Below are 21,644 nucleotides of genomic sequence, written 5' to 3' on the forward strand. Positions count from 1 at the left end.
AACAACTCAAGTTATCCCATACTCACAATCCTTTTCCTAGTCCTGCAAATCTTTGTCTGAAATTCTTATCCCGATTTCCTTTGAATCTGCCTTTACCACACTGTCAAGCAGTGTATTCCAGATCCTCACCATTTGCTGTGTAAAAAAAAAGGTTTCCCCTCACTTTGCTGTTGGTTCTTTTACCATTCATCTTATATTGGTATCCTCTGGTTCCTGAACCTTCCACCAAAGGAAACAGCTTCTCTGCCTGGGTTCTCCATGATTCTGAACGCCTACATCAAATCTCCTCTCAACCATTTATTTTCCAAGGAGAATAATCCCAACCTCTCCAATTAATCCACATTGCTTCTTGTAAATCTTCTCTGTGCTCTCTCTAATGCTTTAATTTCCTTCGTAAAGTGTGAATCTAAGAATTGTGAACATTGCTCCAGTTGTGGTTGAACCAGTATTTTACTGAGGTTCAATATAGCTATTGTATTCCAAGTCTTTCCTTAAAGCCCAGGATTCCATATGCCCTTTTAACCACTTTCTCAGCCTGCCCTCACCTTCAATGATTTGTGCATATATACCCAGTGTCTCTATTCCTACATTTAATTTAGAATCATACCCTATATAGCCTCATGTCCTTCCTCCTAAAACTTAAAAACGTCACAATTCCGAATTAAATTTAATCTACCACATAATCATTCATTCCACCAGCCTGTCTATGTCCTCCTAATGTCTTCCTGTATGCTCCTCACAGTTCACAATAAATCCAAGTTTTGTTGCTTCTAAAAATGTTGAAATCATGCTTTGAACAAAACAATAAGTTATATTCACCCAAGTTGGATCACATAGCAAGAAAAGTGGTTGTCCTTATATTGTCAACCCCTGGGGAATACCATACTTCAGTCTGAAAAACAACTGCTCAATAGCTTTAAGTGATTTATACCTGTATTGTTAAATATTAGACATAAAGACATAAGAAAGTGGGTTTGATTTAGTGTTGTTGTGCAAGGAAGGGTAAACCTTTAATTTCAGTTAGATCCAAACTAGACAAAGGTGTTTGCATCTGGAAGTTTTCAGTTTCAGATAAAACTATGCTTCTATTGTGCATAGAGAGGGTTATGCCGTGAAAAGTTGTTTCTTCCAGCAGTTGGAGCTTGGTAGTGAGAGGGAAGGCAGCTCTCTCAGCTCTGCCAGATGCTGAAAAGCCATACAATGAGGTAAGATGCACAAAAGAAAGCTCCATGGAACTAAAAGTCAGTTCTTTCTAGAAACTAAGGAATAGAAAAGAAGCTCCAGGAATATTGAAGTAAAAAGGATCAAAGAGGAGCTGCATTTGGAGCAGGATACTGCTTATGGAGGTTAAAGTCAGACCTGTGAAGAAAAGAGCTAATGAAGTTGGCTACAGACAAGCCACATCGCTGAAGCAATTATAAGGTTTGGTATCTTTATTTTCATGGTTTGAAGCAATAGTATTCTATTGGGGAAGCATTTAAGACAAAGGAATCCTGAAAGAAGAGGTGGAAAAAATAATAAAAACCGAATTAAAATATTTTTATTTAAAATAAAAAAGATGCAAGGTACTCAATAAGTAATTCAGCCGTGCCCCCTCCCTCCAGGCGCAACTCCCCGGTACCAAAAATGCACCGGTACCAAAACCGGGAACAAATCCAGCGCTGGGCGAAACAAACTAAGAACTGTAATTGGGAGGGTCACCGGATTCACATCTACCAGGACGTTGGGGCTAACCTGGCTAAGCGCCGGGCAGAATTCAATAGGGCGAAGAAAAAATTTGGGATGCTGTACCCAGCCAAGCTCTGGGTCACATTCCAAGGCAGGGAGCACTTTTTCACGGCCCCTGCGGATGAGGACAAGTTTGTCCTGGAAAACGGACTCGAGAAACGGCAGCAGGGACAGAGTTCAGCAAACGAGACTTACTTGTTGATTTGCTAACTGTGAACCAACATAATGAACACTTTGCGTCGGACTGCACTGCCTCGTTCTGGGGACTAGGGAAGAAAGAGACAAAGGAAAGATTGAGGGCAGCAGAGCGCAGGAAAGAATGAGGGGAACGGCAGGTAGGGAGCTCAGAGAACGGGCGATGGGAGGACACACAACTAACCCTTGGAGGGGGGCCACCACACTAACGGGGAGGCTAGCAACAGGAATTGTGCAGGGAAGAGAGGCAATGGCACATCTCCCGTAAGCGCGAAAACGCCTGGCAAGGGAGTGGAGGGGTAGGGGCAGACATCAGTAATAGGGAGACAACTAGGGGAAGAAACAGAGGGAGGTGGGAGGAAGATGGGAGGGGGGGGGGGGGGGGGAAAGAAGAGAGAAAACGCCATAAAGAGAACACAGGAACAAAGAGAGAAAGGGCATTAGGCTGGCTACAGCAGGCCTCATGTAGCAACTTGGAACAATCATGAAGTGTCTTTAAAACAGAGATAGATAGGTTTTTGATCAATAAGGGGATCAGGGGTTATGGGGATGAGAAAAATATCAGCCATGATTGAATGGCGGAGCAGACTCGATGGGCCGCGTGGCCTAATTCTGCTCCTATGTCTTATGATCGAAGACTCCAGCGCTTTAAAAAAAATTATCTGCTCCTGGATCAGCGCGCTGACGTCAGGAGGCGATATTCTACCTCGCTGGGTTCTGGACCTGCGCACTGCTGAGGCAGCACGCATACGCGGAATGGCTGGCATGTCCAGTTGTTATGGGCCAGGGTTTAGAGAACCCCAAAGTGTTCTGGGGGTTCATGGGGTTCATGGAGTTCACCTGACCCACAACTTTTTTTTAAAAATATATATATATTTTATTGACATTTTTCAAACAGAGATTTTCCGTTTTTACAACATAATAAAGGAATATGCATTAAACGTTATTTAAATAATATTAAACTAACAACAAATGAAAAAAAGAGATAAACAAAAAGCAAATATCAACAAATGGCAAAAAACAAAAACACAGGATAATAACCGCCCCCCCCCCCCCCCCCCCGGGTTGCTGCTGCTGTCCTTTCTGTTTTTCCATTATCGTTCCGCGAGATAGTCAAGGAACGGTTGCCACCGCCTGGTGAACCCCTGAGCCGATCCTCTTAACGCATATTTTATTCGCTCCAGTCTTATGAACCCTGCCACGTCGTTTATCCAGGCCTCCAAGCCCGGGGGCTTCGCTTCTTTCCACACAAGTAGAATCCTACGCCGGGCTACTAGGGACGCAAAGGCCAGAACGTCGGCCTCTTTCGCCTCCTGCACTCCCGGTTCTTCTGCAACCCCAAATATATCTAACCCCCAGCTTGGTTTGACCCAGACCCCCACCACCTTTGAGACCACTCTTGCCACACCCTCCCAGAGCTCATGCAGTGCCGGACACGACCAGAACATGTGGGTGTGGTTCGCCGAACTTCCCGAGCACCTCCCACACCTATCCTCCACCCCAAAAAACCTGCTCAGTCTTGCTCCCGTCATATGCGCCGTGTAGAACCTTAAATTGAATCAGGCTAAGCCTGGCACATGAGGACGAGGAATTTACCCTGCTTAGGGCATCTGCCCACAGCCCCTCCTCAATCTCTTCCCCCAGCTCCTCTTCCCATTTTCCCTTCAGCTCCTCTACCATTGTCTCCCCCTCGTCTCTCATCTCCCTGTATATTTCCGACACTTTACCTTCTCCAACCCATGCCCCCGAAATCACTCTATCCTGGATCCCTTGCGTCGGGAGTTGCGGAAATTCCCTCACCTGTTGCCTCATAAATGCCCTCACTTGCATGTATCGGAAAGCATTCCCTGGTGGCAACTTATATTTTTCTTCCAATGCTCCCAAACTCGCAAATGTCCCGTCCACAAACAGGTCCTTCAGCTTCCTAATTCCTGCTTGCTGCCAACATTGAAATCCCCCATCTATCCTCCCCGGGACGAACCTGTGGTTATTCCTTATCGGGGCCCACACCGAGGCACCAGTCACTCCCCTGTGTCGTCTCCACTGCCCCCAGATCTTCAAGGTCGCCACCACCACTGGGTGGTGTGGTGTACCTTTTCGGGGAGAACGGTAGCGGCGTCGTCGCCAGCGCTTTCAGGCTTGTTCCCTTACAGGACGCCATCTCCAGCCTTTTCCACGCCGCACCTTCCTCTTCCCTCATCCACTTACGGACCATCGACACATTGGCGGCCCAATAGTAGTCACTCAGACTCGGCAGTGCAAATCCCCCTCTGTCCCTACTGCGCTGCAGGAACCCCCTCTTTACCCTCGGGGTCTTTCCCGCCCATACAAAGCTCGTAATGCTCCTATCTATTTTTTTTTAAAAAGGCCTTAGTAATCAGGATGGGGAGGCACTGAAACACGAAAAGAAATCTCGGGAGGACCACCATCTTGACCGTCTGTACTCTGCCCGCCAATGACAGGGGCACCATATCCCACCTCTTAAAGTCCTCCACCGTCTGCTCTACCAGTCGCGTCAGGTTAAGTTTGTGTAGGGTTCCCCAGTTCCTGGCCACCTGAATCCCCAGGTATCGAAAATTCCCTGTCACTCTCCTCAGCGGCTAAGCATCTATCCCCCTGCCCTGTTCCCCGGGGTGCATCACAAAAAGTTCGCTCTTTCCCATATTTAATTTATATTCCGAGAACTCTCCAAACTCCCCGAGTATCTGCATTACCTCTGGCATCCCCTCTACTGGGTCCACCACATATAGCAGTAAATCGTCTGCATATAGTGACACTTGATGTTCCTCTCCCCCTCCAAGCACCCCCCTCCACTTCTTAGAGTCCCTCAGTGCTATGGCCAATGGCTCAATTGCCAACGCGAACAGTAACGGGGACCGGGGGCACCCCTGTCCTGTACCCCTATGTAATCGGAAGTACCCCGATCTTTGCCTATTTGTAACAATGCTTGCCACCGGGGCCCCATACAGGAGTCTAACCCATCTAATGAACCCCTCCCCGAACCCAAATCTCTTCAGCACCTCCCACAAATAGTCCCACTCCACACTATCGAATGCCTTCTCTGCATCCATCGCCACCATTATCTCTGCCTCCCCCTCCGGTGGGGGCATCATCATCACCCCCAGCAACCTTCGTATATTGGCGTTCAATTGTCTCCCTTTAACAAACCCTGTCTGGTCGTCATGTACCACCCCTGGGACGCACTCCTCTATCCTTGTCGCCATCACTTTGGCCAGCAGTTTGGAGTCTACATTTAGGAGGGAGATGGTCCTGTATGACCCGCACTGCAGCGGGTCGTTGTCTCATTTCAGAATTAACGATATCGTCTACTCCGACATTGTCGGGGGTAGTGTCCCCCTTTCCTTAGCCTCATTGAAGGTTCTCGCCAGAAGCGGGGCCAGCAGGTCCATATACTTCCTTTAAAATTCCACCGGGAACCCATCTGGTCCCGGGGCCTTCCCTGCTTGCATATTCCTAATTCCTTTGATCACCTCCTCCACCTCAATCTGCGCCCCAAGACCTGCCACCTCCTGCTCCTCCACCTTCGGGAACTCCAGCTGGTCCAAAAAGTGTATCATTCCCTCTTTCCCCTCCGGGGGTTGGGACTTATACAGCCTCTCATAAAATGTCTTGAACACCTCGTTCACTTTCCCTGCTCTCTGCTCCATCTTTCCCGTTTCGTCCCTAACTCCTCCGATCTCTCTCGCTGCCCCCCTCTTTCGAAGTTGTTGGGCCAGCAGCCGGCTCGCCTTTTCCCCATATTCATATTGTATTCCCTGTGCCTTCCTCCACTGCGTCTCCGCCTTTCCCATGGTCAGCAGGTCAAACTCCGTCTGTAGTCTTCGTCTTTCCCTGCATAGCCCTTCATCCGGGGCCTCCGCATACTGCCTATCCACCCTCAGAATTTCCCCAACCAATCTCTCTCTTTCTTTACCCTCTTGTTTCCCCTTGTGGGCTAAAATGGAAATCAGCTCTCCTCTAACCACCGCCTTCAGCGCTTCCCATACTACCCCCACCTGGACCTCCCCACCATCATTGACCTCCAGGTATCTTTCGATGCATCCCCTCACCCTTCCGCATACCCCTTCGTCTGCCAGTAGTCCCATGTCTAATCTCCAAAGTGGGCGCTGCTCCTTTTCCTCTCCTAGATCCAGGTCCACCCAATGTGGGGCGTGATCTGAAACGGCTATAGCCGAGTACTCCGTTCCTGCCACTTTTGGGATCAGCGCCCTTCCCAAGACAAAAAAGTCTATCCGGGAGTATACTTTATGGACGTGGGAGAAGAAGGAAAACTCTTTCCCCATCGGACTAGCAAATCTCCAGGCATCTACCCCTCCCATCTGCTCCATAAATCCCTTAAGCACCTTGGCCGCTGCCGGCCTTCTCCCGGTCCTGGATCTGGACCGGTCCAGCCCTGGGTCCAGCACTGTGTTAAAATCCCCCCCCCCATTACCAAGCTTCCCGCCTCCAGGTCCGGGATACGTCCCAGCATTCGCTTCATGAATCCCGCGTCATCCCAGTTCGGGGCATATACGTTCACCAGCACCACCGCCTCACCTTGCAATCTGCCACTCACCATCACGTACCTGCCCCCACTATGGTCTTAGCCTTGAACGATACCCGTTTCCCCACCAGTATTGCCACCCCTCTGTTTTTCGCATCTAACCCCGAGTGGAATACCTGTCCCACCCATCCTTTCCTCAGTCTAACCTGATCCGCCAATTGCGTCTCCTGGAGCATAACCACGTCCGCCTTCAGTCTCTTTAAGTGCGCAAACACCCTTGCCCTCTTAATCGGCCCATTTAAACCTCTCACATTCCACGTAATCAGCCGGGTTGGAGGGCCATTTACCCCCCCCCCCCCCCCTTGTTGACTAGCCATCCCCTTTTTTAAGCCAGCTCCTCACCCAGGTCCCACGCACCCGTCGGTCCCCCAGACGGCGCCCTCCCGTCCCGACCACCTCGTCTCGTATCAGCTCCCCCTTACCCTCAGCAACAGCAACCCAGTTAGTCCCCCCCCCCCTCCCCGCTAGATTCCCCCCTAGCTTGATTGCTCCCCCCATATTGCTTCCGGGAGTCAGCTAACTCTGGCTGACCTCGGCTTCCTCCGTTTATCCTTTGACCTCCCTGCGTGTGAGGCCCCCTTCCTTCCTGCGCCCTTTTTCCCGCCTCAATTTCCATAGCGCGGGGAAAAAACCCGCGCTTCCCTCTCGGCCCCGCCCCTAATGGCGCAGTTCCCTCATTCCCCTTCCCTGCCCCACCGGCGCCCACATTTCTTAGTGTGTCCCCCCTCAGAGAAAAAATTCCCCGTCCAATATTCTTACGTATTAGCCCTCCCCTCTCCCCACTTTACTTTTCTGTGCCACCACCTCGCTACCTCTCTCCAGACATCAATTTCTCAAGTCTAGTCCAATTTCTCTTCCTGAATGAATGTCCATGCCTCCTCCGCCGTCTTGAAGTAGTGGTGTTTGCCCTGGTGTGTGACCCACAATCTTGCCGGCTGCAGCATCCCAAATTTGACTTTCTTCCTATGGAGCACCGCCTTGGCCCGATTGAAGCTCGCCCTCCTTCTCGCCACCTTCGCACTCCAATCTTGATATACACCTATCACCGCGTTCTCCCACCTGCTGCTCCGTGTCCTCTTAGCCCAACTCAGGACCATCTCCCTGTCCCTGTAGCGATGGAACCTCACCACTATTGCTCGTGGTGTTTCCCCTGCCTTTGGTCTTCTCACGAGGACCCGGTACGCTCCCTCCACTTCCAGGGGGCCCGTTGGGGTCTCAGCTCCAATTAGAGTATGGAACATCGTACTCACATACGCCCCAGCATCAGCCCCCTCTGTCCCTTCAGGGAGACTTAAAATCCTTAGATTCTTCCTCCTCGAGCTGTTCTCCAGGGCTTCCAGCCTTTCTATGCACCTCTTATGTAGTGCCTCGTGCGTCTCCGTTTTTACCACCAGGCCCTGTATCTCGTCTTCGTTCTCGGCTGCCTTTGCCTTCACTCCACGGAGTTCCATCGCCTGGACCTTGTGTGTTTCCTTCAATCCCTCGATTGCCAGTAACATCGGAGCCAGCACCTCTTTCTTGAGCTCCTCCACACATCGTCGGAGGAACTCCTGCAGTACCGGGCCCCATACCATCTGGGCTCCCTCGGCCGCCATCTTGCTTCTCCCTTCTCTTCCCTGCCGCTGCTCCAGAGGATCCTCCGCAATCTGGACACTGCTGTCACTCCTTTCCATCCACACCCGGGGGGACTTCTTCCTTTGTCACCTCACACTGGGTTTGGCCGTAAAAAATTTCCGTTGGGGCTCCAGATAAGAGCCCAAAGTCCGTTGAAACGGGAGGTGCCGAAACGTGCAGCTTAGCTGGTCATCGCCGCAACCGGAAGTCCCTGACCCACAACTTTTAATAGATTGTGGTATGGGGAGCACACGGCCCACTCCACAGGTGTGGTACAGCAGAAATGGATAGGTATTTTTTAAAAGCAAAACAATGTTTATTCTATGAATTCAAGTTAACCTTTTTAAAACATAGTGAACTTCTTAGCAACCATCAATTCAAATACAACCCCAAAGACTACAACACTAAGTAATCCTTTAAGCTTTCCTTTTAACATCCGTACGACTTAAAACACCTTTTACCAGATGCACATCAGATTAAAGTCACTACTGTTATTAGCTTTAAATCACCAGGATCGATTTACAGTGTTTAGATTACAGAGAGAGATTCATACACCTTCCGGCTGTGACTTCGGTGAAATCGGTGCTTCCAGGGCTAGTAAGAGCGGAATATTCCGCGATTGTAATCTCCGACCATGCTCCACATTACGTGGATGTGAGGATGGAGACGGGCCGTGCCCGCCCCCCCATGGAGGTTGGAAACGGCCCTCCTGGCCGACAAGACTTTCTGTGAGAAAACATCACAAGCCTTAGACGAGTGTATTACTAACAACCAGAATGGGGAGGTTTCACAGCTGAAGGCTGTGATCAGGGGTGAAGTAATCGCTTACAAAGCACTGAAATATAGGGAAGCGAGGGTGGCTAGGCATCTACCAACAGTTTGTGTACCTCAACTCATATTCATCCACCCATCAGTGGTTTCTCTAGCAGGACATCTAATTCCCTGACCAAAACCGGTGACAAGTTGAAAGGACCAACCATATCTGGTCTCAATCCAAGGTGAATGCTAAATCTGTTTAGGATGGGCCCTTGAAAACATATCAAATAGGAGGTGAATGCTTTGATGGTCGTTTCTACATTAAGCAAAGCTGATTTTTTATTCAGCTAGTTCTTAGCCAAGAACGGAGCTCACAATTTTGATAGCAAACAAACACCCTTGCAGAAGGCTTTTTTCCCTTGCACATGTTCTTTGCTTTCAATTTCTACGCAAGTCCCCATATTAAAAATTTGCACTCGCTGGTTCTCTCGTTCATTCATTACATAGTAGTACATAAGAAACTTGATGTTTTTGTTTCCAACTACTTGCACACACCCTCAACTCCACTCCAGGTGAAGTCAGTCGTATTTTCTACCAGAGGCCAGTAGTACACTGCATGTTTGTGTTGGTAAAGCAATATCAGTTCCAGTTGCCTTGTGAGTTCTGAACCTATTTAAGTTAATAGGGCATGACAGTGGCTACGTCCTGTTGTTTAATCAGGATAAAACTAGTTTACACGATTAATTCAAAATACTGGTCTATCTCTCGCTGTATTATAGATAAGGAATGAAGAATAATTATGTTCTTTGGGTGCAGGTGACGTTGACGCATTGGGGAGGAGAGGGGATAGAAGGAGAATAAGAGGGAAGAGCTGGTGGTGATTGTGGCAGGGACAGAGATAGAGGAGAGCAAATAGTTTTCTTGGCAACAGAAATTTTGACAGGCCAAGGGAATGGCACAACAGACCTGAGGAATAAGAAACAAGTGAAAAAAATTGGAGATGCGAGGTAAAGTGGGTGGTGGCAGGCTGGACCTATTAGATGTGGACAGCAATAAAAGCCGTAGAATCATAGAATCCCTACAGTGCAGAAGGAGGCCATTCAGCCCATCGGGTCTGCACCGACCCTCTGAAAGAGCATCCTATCTCGGCCCAAACCACACCCTATCCCATAATCCCACCTGGGGCAATTTAGCATAGCCAATTCACCTAACCTGCACATCGTTGGAGGACCCAGAGGAAACCCACGCAGAAACTGGAAGAATGTGCAAACTCCACACAGACAGCTGAAGTTGGAATCAAACCCGGGTCCCTAGCGCTGTGAGGTGGCAGTGCGAGTCATTTGTGCCACCCCCTAGAGATAATGGTTTCTAAGTTAGAGTGGCAAAATGTTCATGAAAGCCAAATGGAATAGCGGAGATATGTAGCAAAGCAGATACGCAGAACTGGAGCAAAAATTGACTGATTAGAAAATGCCATGGGTCTTTCCAAGCCACTGTACTGATTTGGCTAAAATTTTCAACTAAGGACAAGGTTGGCAGTCAGGTCAAAGTGAACAACAGTACGTAAGTGGGCAGGTGAAGTGGCGCTGTGAATGAGGGAAGGACCTGTACTGTTTTAAAAGAGGAAATGGGAGAGGAGTACTGGAATAAAACCAACAAAATATAAATTATATAAAATTATTTTGTAAAGGCAGTTTGTAAAACAACATTTACTATCGGAATTACTTACCTCCCAAGCTACAAAACACAGCAACCCAGAATACAAGAACAGGACAATGATGTGTGTGTGTGTGGAACAAGGGGGTAAACATACAGCTGAGAGAACTAAGAGGAGACAGACTTGGAGTAAAACCAAGGCCTTATACACATCCTTAACTCAGGTGGTACGGTTTGCCTATAAATGTTGATGCCTTGGTTCTGGACCTGTTATTACAGGTATTGCCATTTTGGGAGTCATTGTAATACCTGCAGATTATATTTAAAAAGGGCCTGGAAAGCTTGGGTTACAGATGGGAAGCCTGGACCATGAAATTACAGGTGCTGGATGAATAGAGTGAATGAGTGAGGTAAAAGGAGTTCTTTTTTATATGTTAGTTAACAATTTTAATTACTAATAAATTATCAAACTGAAAGCTGTGATTGGAATTAGCAGTGCTGACTACTGAGGAGCTAGAGTCAAAAGCAGAGACGTCAACCTCCTTGTCGTCACAACAGACAAATCAATGACCAAATGGTTAACATTGATTAGCGAGTATTCATCAGTTATATGCTAGGTGAAAAATTGAATAACAACTCCTAATTAAATTTACATTGCAACTCTTCAACTAACCTGTCCAACAGATATTTTAAGTATTCTGAACAGTCCTGTTGGGCTCCTGGGTTGAACCACGGAGGAGATGAAGCTTTCAAAAAGCTACTGGGGAAAATGGCTGGTCTCTACAAATATAAATTAGAAAAGTTAGAAATTCAAAAATTGTCCTCCTCAAAAATGCCACATAATTCAAAGAAGTTACATGAGCTGCTTCCGATAGCATTCCATATTCCTTGAAGTTTATACTCTGCTTGAATAAGTGTGCGTCTAATAGAGAGCTCTGTTTGACGTTATGACCTAAATAACTGTCTAGTTATTGTTCATGATGCAAGTAATCCTACAAGGTGAAAAGCAACTACACATCAAACAATTAAAAAATATAAAGAAAGTTAGAAATCGTAAAAACAATGTGGGAGAAAGAGGTAGAAGAGTGAGCACTATATCTGTGGTGAATAATCAATGGTTACAGAGTAAGGAAGACATACAGGTAATCAAATTTTCTTCCTTATGACCCACAAACCACATATATATGGATCACAAAAAGCATGGAGTGGTGAGAATATTCACAATTTGATAGAAAAACTTGCATTAGGCGCCAACAAGACCAAGACCAAAACCTCCATGATTGATCAACGTAAGCAATAATGTTTAATACACCATCTAGCTACTTTTTATACATTTCTCATACCCATTCAATGTGGTTTCAAGTGAGGAGCTGACGATCAGGTGAAACATGTTTTGACTTTAGCTGGTGGCCAGCCTCCAGCCAAATTGTAACATGCATTTAGCAAAGCAGTTAAAAACAATTATAACTATTTTAAATCATTTCTCAAACAATTAACAAGTATATAGACAACACTGCCATCATCAGATAAATTTTCCCTTTTAAATTTAGAATGTTTGAACCAAAAAAATTCTAGCTGTAATAGATTTTCTATACAAAAAGCAGGAATTTCCCAGCTTAAGAGCAGCCTGTTCACCTGGAAAAGCATATTGTCAAAGAGAGGTTCTGAGAAGCAATGGGTTTGATCACCTATTTGTCTGAAACAAATCCAACCTAGGATTACAGTCACATGTCAGAAGACCTCTTTACACAACCAGCAAGAAAAAATAATTCTGATATTTACCGGCCTGCTGCTGAATCTTATGATTAGCAGGCTCCTCAAAGGATCCTCAGAAATTAGATGCCAGGAGCAATGAGTTTTTGGAAGACAAATGGAGGAAAATAACCAAAGCAAAGGAACGCAAGGCACAGCATTGGAGCGATCTGAAAATGGTCCATTGTATGTTGAGGATGCTGCAGTTTGGAGGATGGTATTTTGGCTATTAAGACAGCTTCAGCTCAAGATTCAAATGAGTTCCACCATAAAACAACAAAACAAGCTTATTTCTTCACACACATCTGTTTTTACTGTTACCCCAATTAATTTGGGTGTTCATTTTTTTAAAAATAATTTGTTCATGGGCATCACTGGCTGTGCCAGTATTTATTGCCCTTTCCTTGAGGGGACAGTTAAGGGTCACCCTCATTGCTGTGGGTCTGGAGTCACATGTTCAGATAAAAGTCAAAAGGAAAATCAGTACATCAGAGGCAAGTTCAACCTGTGCAAGAGAGCTGTTTTGAGTGAGCTGTTTTGAGACCGCAGCACACAGCAGAGAGCTGTGTCAACTCCCAACAAGCTGTGCCTGAAGAAAACCTCTTGGAGAAGCCAGTTGTGTCTCTTAAGTCAGAAGCAACCTCACAAGATATAGGTGCCCGGTGTGATAACTATTGCTGTATATCACTAATAGTTTCAAAACCTGAGATACTTTGGGGTATGGGGGGTTAGGAAATTAGAGGGGTTTGGAACTGGATAAATTTAAGGATACTGTATATAGACATTAATGTAGTTAACTGTATTTCTAGTTGATTTTCTTGCGTGTTTAATTGTTTAATAAATATCTAATTTGTTTTAAAATCATCACAAGAACGTCTGGTCTTCACATCTTTCCTCACATTATATCAAATTGCAAAATACAGTTGCAAGCAGGAATTCCAAGTTTCCCTTCTGGGATTTGGAATTACCCTAGCATTTAAATTCAGCCGTGCTCTTAGCAATCAGTATTTCTTAAAGTATCAACTGTCTCTTCCTCATCTTAAATCGGTGTTCTTTTGGTCTCATATTTCATCATCCCCTCTTCATTTAGGAGTGTGACTTGTCCAAGATATCCTTATTGTCCACCTCAAATATCACAGCTCTGCAGCTTCAATTCTTCTCTGCATTGCTACACGGTGTCCAACACTTGCTTCTATGGTCAGAATACTCTGGCCTTTCTTTGGCGGCAGGATTCTCTGGTCCCACTGGCAGTGCAGCCCTGCTCCCAGGTTTTCCGGCAGGGTAGGGTGGCTTCAATGGGAATTCCCATTGACAGTGTCGGGAGCAGAGAGTCCCGCCACCAGCAAACAGTGCCACACCTCCCACCGCTGAGAAACATGCAGCTGGGGGCCAGCGAATCCTGCCCTGTATGACACCGCATTCCAGGACACTCAATTTTATTTTAATGGCTAATTTTGAGTTGATCATAATCTATTTCATTTTTATGGTTAATTTTGAGTTGATTATAATCTATTTCATTTTTTAAAAAATGTATCTTTGGTTATTCCAATCATTTTCTTAGTCACACTTCCAGCCAATGTTAACATACTTCAGAGGGAACAAAATCTGTCTGTCTGTGACTTTTTCCATTCTTCAGTGACTCTGCATTCTGATCGTTTTCTTTTTGGATACTCCTCGACATTTTGTTTTCTTACAATTTATGCTCAGCCGTTCTCACTTTTACTCACTACTCTAAACAAAACTTTCCAGTTTCCCTTCAGAGTCAGCAATAAGAACAGTGTCATCCACATACCTTTTATTAAGAATGTGACCTCCAACTAATAATCCAGGAAGGCCTTCAATCTCTAAGAATTACAGGTGATAGATAAAGCGTACTGATTGCTGTTGTCATGTGAGAGTACTTTTAAGACATGGATGTTTAAGCAATGGACCTTTAAGAAAACAGTGATGTCAGAGTGTGGGTGGGGCTGTGGTCAGGTCAGCTATTTTGCAGTTTAATTTTGTAGGTTTTTAGTTTCAGTTTAAAACAGCTTGTGTGTGTGTCTGTGTTTTGCAGTGAACTGGATATCTGCCATGAAAGACTATCTCTGGATCATTTGGGTGATTTAAATTTATAACAGTGAAGCCTTTAACCTGATGTGATTTTGTTTCAAGGTGTTAAGTCGCTTGGAAGTTTGAAGGAACATTTTAAGGAATTATTTACTGTTGCAATATTTTCTGAGTTATCTTTGAAGTAAGGAGTGTTAAGAGATCCAATGTTTATTTAAGATATTAAGTTGAGTTCATGGAATAAACAGTGTTGTGTGTTTAAAAACCCACGTGTCCATAATTGTAATTCAACACCTAGGGAAAAAGCCGCGTGCTCGGAAAAGGAACAAATCCATTAAAGGGAGAGTTTGTGTGAACTCCATGATACATTTTGGGGTTCTGAAAACGCCTCGCCCATAACAATTGGGGGCTCATCCGGGATAAAAGTCGATCTATTGGATTGGCTTTTGTGAACTTAAAGACAGTGAAGGATTGTTGCTTTTCCGGTGTGGTATTTTAGTTTAAGTGGGGAGTGTGTTGTGAATAATGGCTCTTTCAGAGGCTCAGAAGTTTTTCGGGTGGAGAATGTTACACGTAGTATCATACGGACAGAAACAAAAAGCAGACTGTTAGATTTGGCAAGAACATTGCAGTTAACATTATCTGACAAAATGCGAAAAGATGAGGTAATTTTGGCGGTGGTTAAGCATTTAAAGTTGCCTGAGATAAGAGTTTGACTCATTGGAAATGGCAAAAATTCAGTTGCAAATTAAACAAATGGAACATGAGAAAGAATTAAAGTGGCTGGCATACGAGAGTGAGAGAGAGGAAAAAGAAAGAGAAAGAAATGAAAATAGATTGTCACAAGTAGGCTTCAAATGAAGTTACTGTGAAAAGCCCCGAGTCGCCACATACCGGCGCCTGTTCGGGGAGGCTGGTATGGGAATTGAACCGTGCTGCTGGCCTGCCTTGGTCTGCTTTCAAAGCCAGTGATTTAGCCCTGTGCTAAACAGCTCCAATGCCGAGAGAGAGAGGAAAAAGAAAGAGAGAGAGGAAAAATAAAGAGAAAGAGAGAGAGGAAAAAGAAAGAGAGGGAGAGAGAGAGAAAGAGAGAGAGAGAGGCGAAAAAGAAAAGGAGAGAGGAGAAAGAAAAGGAGAGAGCAGAAAGGAGAAAGGAAAGAATAGCCGTAGCAGAATAAAAAGAAAAAGAAAGGGAGACACAGATCAGGGAAAAAGATAAAGAGAGGGAGTTTGAACTTCAGAAAATGGCCATGAAACATGACAATCAGTTAAAATTGGCAGACGTACAGGGAAAATTACAGCTGGATGATAGTGATGAGGATAGTGAGAAAGAGCGTCATAGTCGAAGGCTTGGTGGGAATCTATTTAAATATGTCCAAGCATTGCCAAGGTTTGACGAGAAGGAAGTGGAAGCCTTTTTCATTTCATTTGAGAAGGTAGCTAAACAAATGAAATGGCCACAGGACATGTGGGTGTTACTGATTCAAACAAAGCTGGTAGGTAGAGCTAGTGAAGTGTTTGCATCACTACCGGAGGAAGTATCTGGAACGTATCAGGAGGTGAAGAAATCCATCTGAAGTGCATATGAGCTAGTGCCTGAAGCTTACAGACAAAGGTTTAGCAATTTAAGGAAATAATTTGCTCAAACATACCTGGAGTTTGAAAGGCTCAAACAGAGTAATTTTGATAGGTGGATAAGGGCTTTGAAAATATACCAAAACGTATGAAGCTCTCAGAGAAATTATACTTTTGGAGGAGTTTAAAAATTCAATTCCTGATGTAGTGAGAACTCATGTGGAAGAAGGTTAAAACTGCGAGATTAGCAGCAGAAATGGCAGATGATTAGGAATTAGTTCATAAATCAAAGATTGGTTTCCGACATCAATTTCAGCCGGTGAGGGATAGAAACTGGGGACATGAGAATACTCAAGTGGTAAAGGTAAAGGTGATCTGATGGGAGACAATAAAGAGAGTGTACCTCAGATTAAAAAAGAAATCCAGGAGGGTGGAAAAGAAATGTAAAGTTTCAGATGTTTTCACTGTAATAAACTAGGCCATGTAAAGTCACAGTGTTGGTGGTTGAAGAAAAGCACTGGGAAGGCTGATGTGGCAAAACAGGATAAGACAGTGGGGTTTGTTAGAGTGGTAAAGGAAAGCCCAAGGGAAGCGAAGGAGGTGCAAATGATTGTACAGCCCGTTCAAGAAGCAATTGTTAAGAAGGTGCCAGATGTCTTGAAAGAATTTACGTGTGTGGGTAAAGTTTACTCATGTGTTTCAGGAGGAGCAGGTAAAGAAGTCACAATTTTAAGAGATACAGGGGCTAGTCAATCTTTAATGGTAAGAGATGAGGAATTATGTAGTTTGGGAAGAATGTTGCCAGAAAAGGTGGTGATATGTGGAATTCATGGTGACAGGAGTAGCGTTACATTATATAAGGTAAGGTTGGAAAGTCCAGTGAAGAGCGGTGAAGTGGTAGTAGGAGTAATAGATAAACTATCTTGTCCAGGAATACAGTTTATCTTGGGTAATGATACAGCTGAATCGCAGGTGGGAGTGATGCCTACTGTGGCTGATAAGCGAGTGGAAAATCAGTCAACTGAAGTGTTGAAGGACGAATCTCCTGGGATTTTTCCGGATTGTGTAATATCAAGGTCGCAAAGTCACAGGTTAAGACAAGAGGAGAAATCAAAGAGTGAAGATGAAGTTGAAGTGCAATTATCAGAAACGATTTTTGATCAGATGGTTGAAAAAGAACAAGAACGGGTGGAGGATGAGGCGGATATCTTTAGTTCAGGAGAATTGGCGGAGTTACAACAGAAAGATGTAGAAATAAAACGGATATATCAGAAAGCATATACGGAAGAGGAATCTGAGAGTATACCAGAGTGTTATTACCGTAAAAATGATGTCTTGATGAGAAAATGGAGACCTGTACATATGCAGGCGGATGAAAAGTGGACAGAAGTTCATCAAGTAGTATTGTCGGTAGAGTTTCGAAAGGAGGTGTTGCGAGTTGCACATGAGGTACCAGTGGGAGGTCATTTGGGAATAAGGAAAACTCAAGCTAAAATCCAGAAACATTTTTATTGGCCTGGACTACATAAAGATGTAGTTAAATTTTGTCAATCATGTCACACATGTCAAGTGATAGGGAAACCTCAAGCAGTGATAAAACCAGCGCCCTTAATACCCATTCCAGCATTTGAGGAACCTTTTACAAGGGTCCTAATTGATTGTGGAGGACCGCTTCCTAAAACAAAAAGTGGGAATCAATATCTTTTGACTGTAATGGATGTGTCTACTAGGTTTCCAGAGGCCATTCCAGTACGTAATATTACAGCTAAAAGGATTGTGGAGGAGTTACTTAAATTCTTTACTAGATATGGACTACCCACAGAAATTCAATCGGATCAAGGATCGAATTTTACTTCAAAGTTATTCAAAGAAGTTAGGGATAGCTTAGGAATAAAACAATTTAAATCAACTGCGTACCATCCAGAATCGCAGGGAGCGTTAGAAAGGTGTCATCAGACATTAAAGACAATGTTGAGGTCGTATTGTCAAGATTATCCAGAGGATTGGGATAAAGGAATCCCATTCGTATAGTTTGCAATTAGGGATGCACCTAATGAGTCTACCAAATTTAGTCCTTTTGAACTCATTTTTGGTCATGAGGTAAGAGGACCACTTAAAATTATTCAGGAAAAATTGGTGGGTGAGAAATCGGAAATTACATTATTGGATTATGTGTCAAATTTTAGTGAATGATTAAATAGAGCAGGCGAATTGGCTAGACAACATTTGACAGTTGCACAAAATGTGATGAAACAGGTAGTGGACAAGAAATCCAAAGTTCGTAGCTTTGACAGTGGAGATAAAGTTTTGGTGTTGTTACCAGTGGTAGGGGAGCCTTTAAAAGCTAGGTTTTGTGGACCGTATCAGATTGAAAGGAAATTAAGTGAGGTGAATACTGTGGTAAAAACACCAGATGGAAGGCAGACTCACCGAGTGTGTCAAGTGAATATGCTCAACAGATACTTTGAAAGGGAAGGAGAGAAAAAGGTTTTAATGATTCTAACTCAAAGTGACGAACCAAATCCAGATGACTGTGAATTTGACATACCTCAAATTAAACTGGAAAATGAGGATGTTCTTAAAAATTGGGATGAATTATTAAGTTACCTTCCAGAGGAAAAACAAACTGACCTGAAAGAGTTATTGGTATCACATGGGAAAGTTTGTAGAGATAAATTGGGAAGTACTAAAATAGCTATACATGATGTAGATGTGGGAAATGCTGTTCCTATCAAACAACATCCATATAGACTTAATCCTTTAAAATTGGCACAGGTTAACAGAGATTGAGAATATGCTGAAGAATGGCAGAATTGAAGTGGGTTGCAGCCAATGGAGCTCACCCATAGTGATGGCACCTAGACCAGATGGTATCCAACAGTTGTGTGTGGACTACAGAAAGGTGAATGCAGTTACAAGAACGGACTCTTATCCTAGCCCACGTTTGAAGGATTGCATTGAGAAAGTGGGACAATCTGCTTTTATTTCCAACTTCCAGACATGGAAAGCACATTTAAAACATCGTATGGAGTTCTTCGATCAACTTCAGGTGGCGAGTTTGGTGATGAACCTAGCCGAAAGTGAATTTGGAGAAGCCCGAATCACTTTCCTTGCGGAGTTTCCGATACCTTCAAGACGAAGGGAAATAATGCAATCTCTTAGCATGAATGAATTTGATCGACCCTTTGTGCAAAAGATTTGTGGCGTGATTACTCCACTGATGGAATTGCTGAAGAAACGTAAAAAATTTCAATGGACAACGGACTTTCAACAGGCATTTGACTGCCTGAAAGCTGTGGTAACCAATGTTCCTGTATTGGAGAATTGCAAGGGACTCTGGTCAGATTGAACTAAAGTCTCTGATTCTAAAGAGAAATGCCGAGGAGTAGAGGAATGGATGGATCGTGCAGAGACTTTGTTCAAAGAGACTGTCAGTCGAGAAGGATTTCGGTTGGAGGAAGAAGAACAAAGAAAAATGGACTATATTATTATACCTGTTTGCATGTGTTATTTATTTTTTTTAAAACGAAAAGGTATATTTACTGTGTACATTTCTTAGTGGATAGTGCAAAAATGAAAAATGAAACCATCTTGAAGTTGATGGGATTTTTTTCCTTGGGGGAGGTGTCATGTGAGAGTACTTTTCAGACATGGATGTTTAAGCAATGTACCTTTAAGAAAACAGTGATGTCAGAGAGTGGGTGGGGCTGAGGTCAGGTCAGCCATTTTGCAGTTTAATTTTACAGGTTTTTAGTTTCAGTTTAAAAACAGCTTGTGTGTGTCTGAGTTTTGCAGTGAACTGGATATCTGCCATGAAAGACGATCTCTGGATCATTTGGGTAATTATAATAGTGATTTTGTTTAAAGGTGTTAAGTCTCTTGGAAGTTTGAAGGAGCATTTTAAGGAATTATTTACTGTTGCAATATTTTCTGAGTTATCTTTGAAATAAGGAGTGTTAAGAGATCCAATGTTTATTTAAGATGTTAAGTTGAGTTCATGGAATAAACAGTGTTGTGTGTTTAAAAACTCACGTGTCCATAATTGTAATTCCACACCTAGGGAAAAAAAACGTGTGCTCGGAAAAGCAACAAATCCATTAAAGGGAGAGGTTGGGTGAACTCCATGATACATTTTGGGGTTCTGAAAACGCCTCGCCCATAACACTGTGCAGCCTTATGGTACATGTTAGCAAGTGTCCTTAGAACAGATACCATTTCACTATCCAATCTGAATAAATCTGGAGAGAAAACACACCCCTGTCTGAACGCTCTCTTGGCCTTCATAAAATCTCTTCGATCATTTTCAACTTTTATAGTGGTGTGTTCCCAATAAAGATTTCTTATCACTCCAGATCATTGCCATCAAGGTCATGGGACTCGTTATATGTTCATCAGTTCTTCATGTTTCACCTTACAAATGCATTATTATAATCAATCAAACACAGGGATTCTTGCAAAATTAACTCCTGGCAGTAATGATGTTACAAGCATAACTGGCATAAAGTCTCATGAAAATCTTAGGGAAGAGTTTTAACTTCCAAGAAATAGTGAGTTGGAAATTGTTGGGGGTTAAAATTCTGGTCTTTTATTAGGAGTGGGAGCAGTTCCAATACACGCATTTTCATGGTTTAACATGGTGCAAGTTTTTGCAGCACTGTAGCATAGTGGTTAGCACAGTTGCTTTACAGCTCCAGGGTCCCAGGTTTGATTCCCAGCTTTGGTCACTGTCTGTGTGGAGTCTGCACGTTCTCCCAGTGTCTGCGGGGATTTCCTCCGGGTGCTCCGGTTTCCTCCCACAGTCCAAAGATGTGCAGGTTAGGTGAATTGGCCGTGCTAAATTGCCCTTGGTGTCCAAAAAGGTTAGGTGGGGTTACTGGGTTATGGGGATAGGCGTGGGCTTAAGTAGGGTGCTCTTTCCAAGGGCCGGTGCAGACTCAATGGGCCGAATAGCCTCCATCTGCACTGTAGATTCTATGTTCTATGTACACCCATAGGGCTGTCAGGGAGTTACAGGATTTTGACCCAGTGACAGTGAAGGAATGACAATATTATTCCAAGTCAGCTGGTGTGTGGCTTGGAGGGAAAATTGTAGATGATAGGTTCCCATGCATCTGTTGCCCTCCAGAGCTGTAGAGGTTGGAGAAGCCTTAACAAGTTGCTGCACTGCATCATGTAGACTGTGCACACTCCTGCCACTGTGGTGAAGGGAATGACTGATTAAGGTGGTGGTTGGGGTGCCAATCCAAGTGGGCTGCTTTGTCCTGGATGGTGTTGAACTTCTAGAGTATCATTGGAGCTGCACTCATCCAGTCAAGCGGATCCATCACACTCCTGATATGTACAGAGTAATTCTGTCTGCAGCTGTGAGCTCCATGTCTCTTCATCTCCAACTAAAGGGATGATGATGATGATGAGCCACTTATTTCCAAGACATCCTCCTCTACCTCGTTGAGCCAAATTCTGGCAGAGTACCTCCAGTCTTTACTGTCTCAAAATAAGTCGAAATGTGAATTTGTCATATTCACATAATGAAAGCAGTGGCGTGAACCACTCCGGCGTCGGGCCGACCGGAAGGTGCAGAATCCTCCGCACTTCCGGGGGCTAGGCCGGCGCCGGAGGGGTTGGCGCCGTGCCAACCGGCACCAGCACGAGTTGGCGCATGCGCAGGACCACCAGCGTGGTTCCGCACATGCGCAGACCGGCCAACTGGTTTCCTGCGCATGCGCAGGGGGGTTCTTCTCCGTGCCAGCCATGG

General features: G+C 44.5%; 1 protein-coding gene across 6 annotated transcripts in view; it reads right to left on the minus strand.

Moving 5' to 3' along the window:
* LOC140391747 (ubiquitin carboxyl-terminal hydrolase 35-like) overlaps positions 1-21,644 on the minus strand; it is a 189,001-nt gene that overhangs the window by 27,039 nt on the left and 140,318 nt on the right. For all 6 annotated transcript variants that reach the window (XM_072476572.1, XM_072476571.1, XM_072476569.1 and 3 more), the window contains exon 10: positions 11,187-11,293. In XM_072476572.1, coding sequence (XP_072332673.1) covers positions 11,187-11,293 — 107 coding nt within the window. The remainder of the gene's footprint in view (positions 1-11,186; positions 11,294-21,644) is intronic.

The sequence above is a fragment of the Scyliorhinus torazame genome, chromosome 15 (genome assembly GCF_047496885.1).
Source record: "Scyliorhinus torazame isolate Kashiwa2021f chromosome 15, sScyTor2.1, whole genome shotgun sequence".
Classification (NCBI taxonomy): domain Eukaryota; kingdom Metazoa; phylum Chordata; class Chondrichthyes; order Carcharhiniformes; family Scyliorhinidae; genus Scyliorhinus; species Scyliorhinus torazame.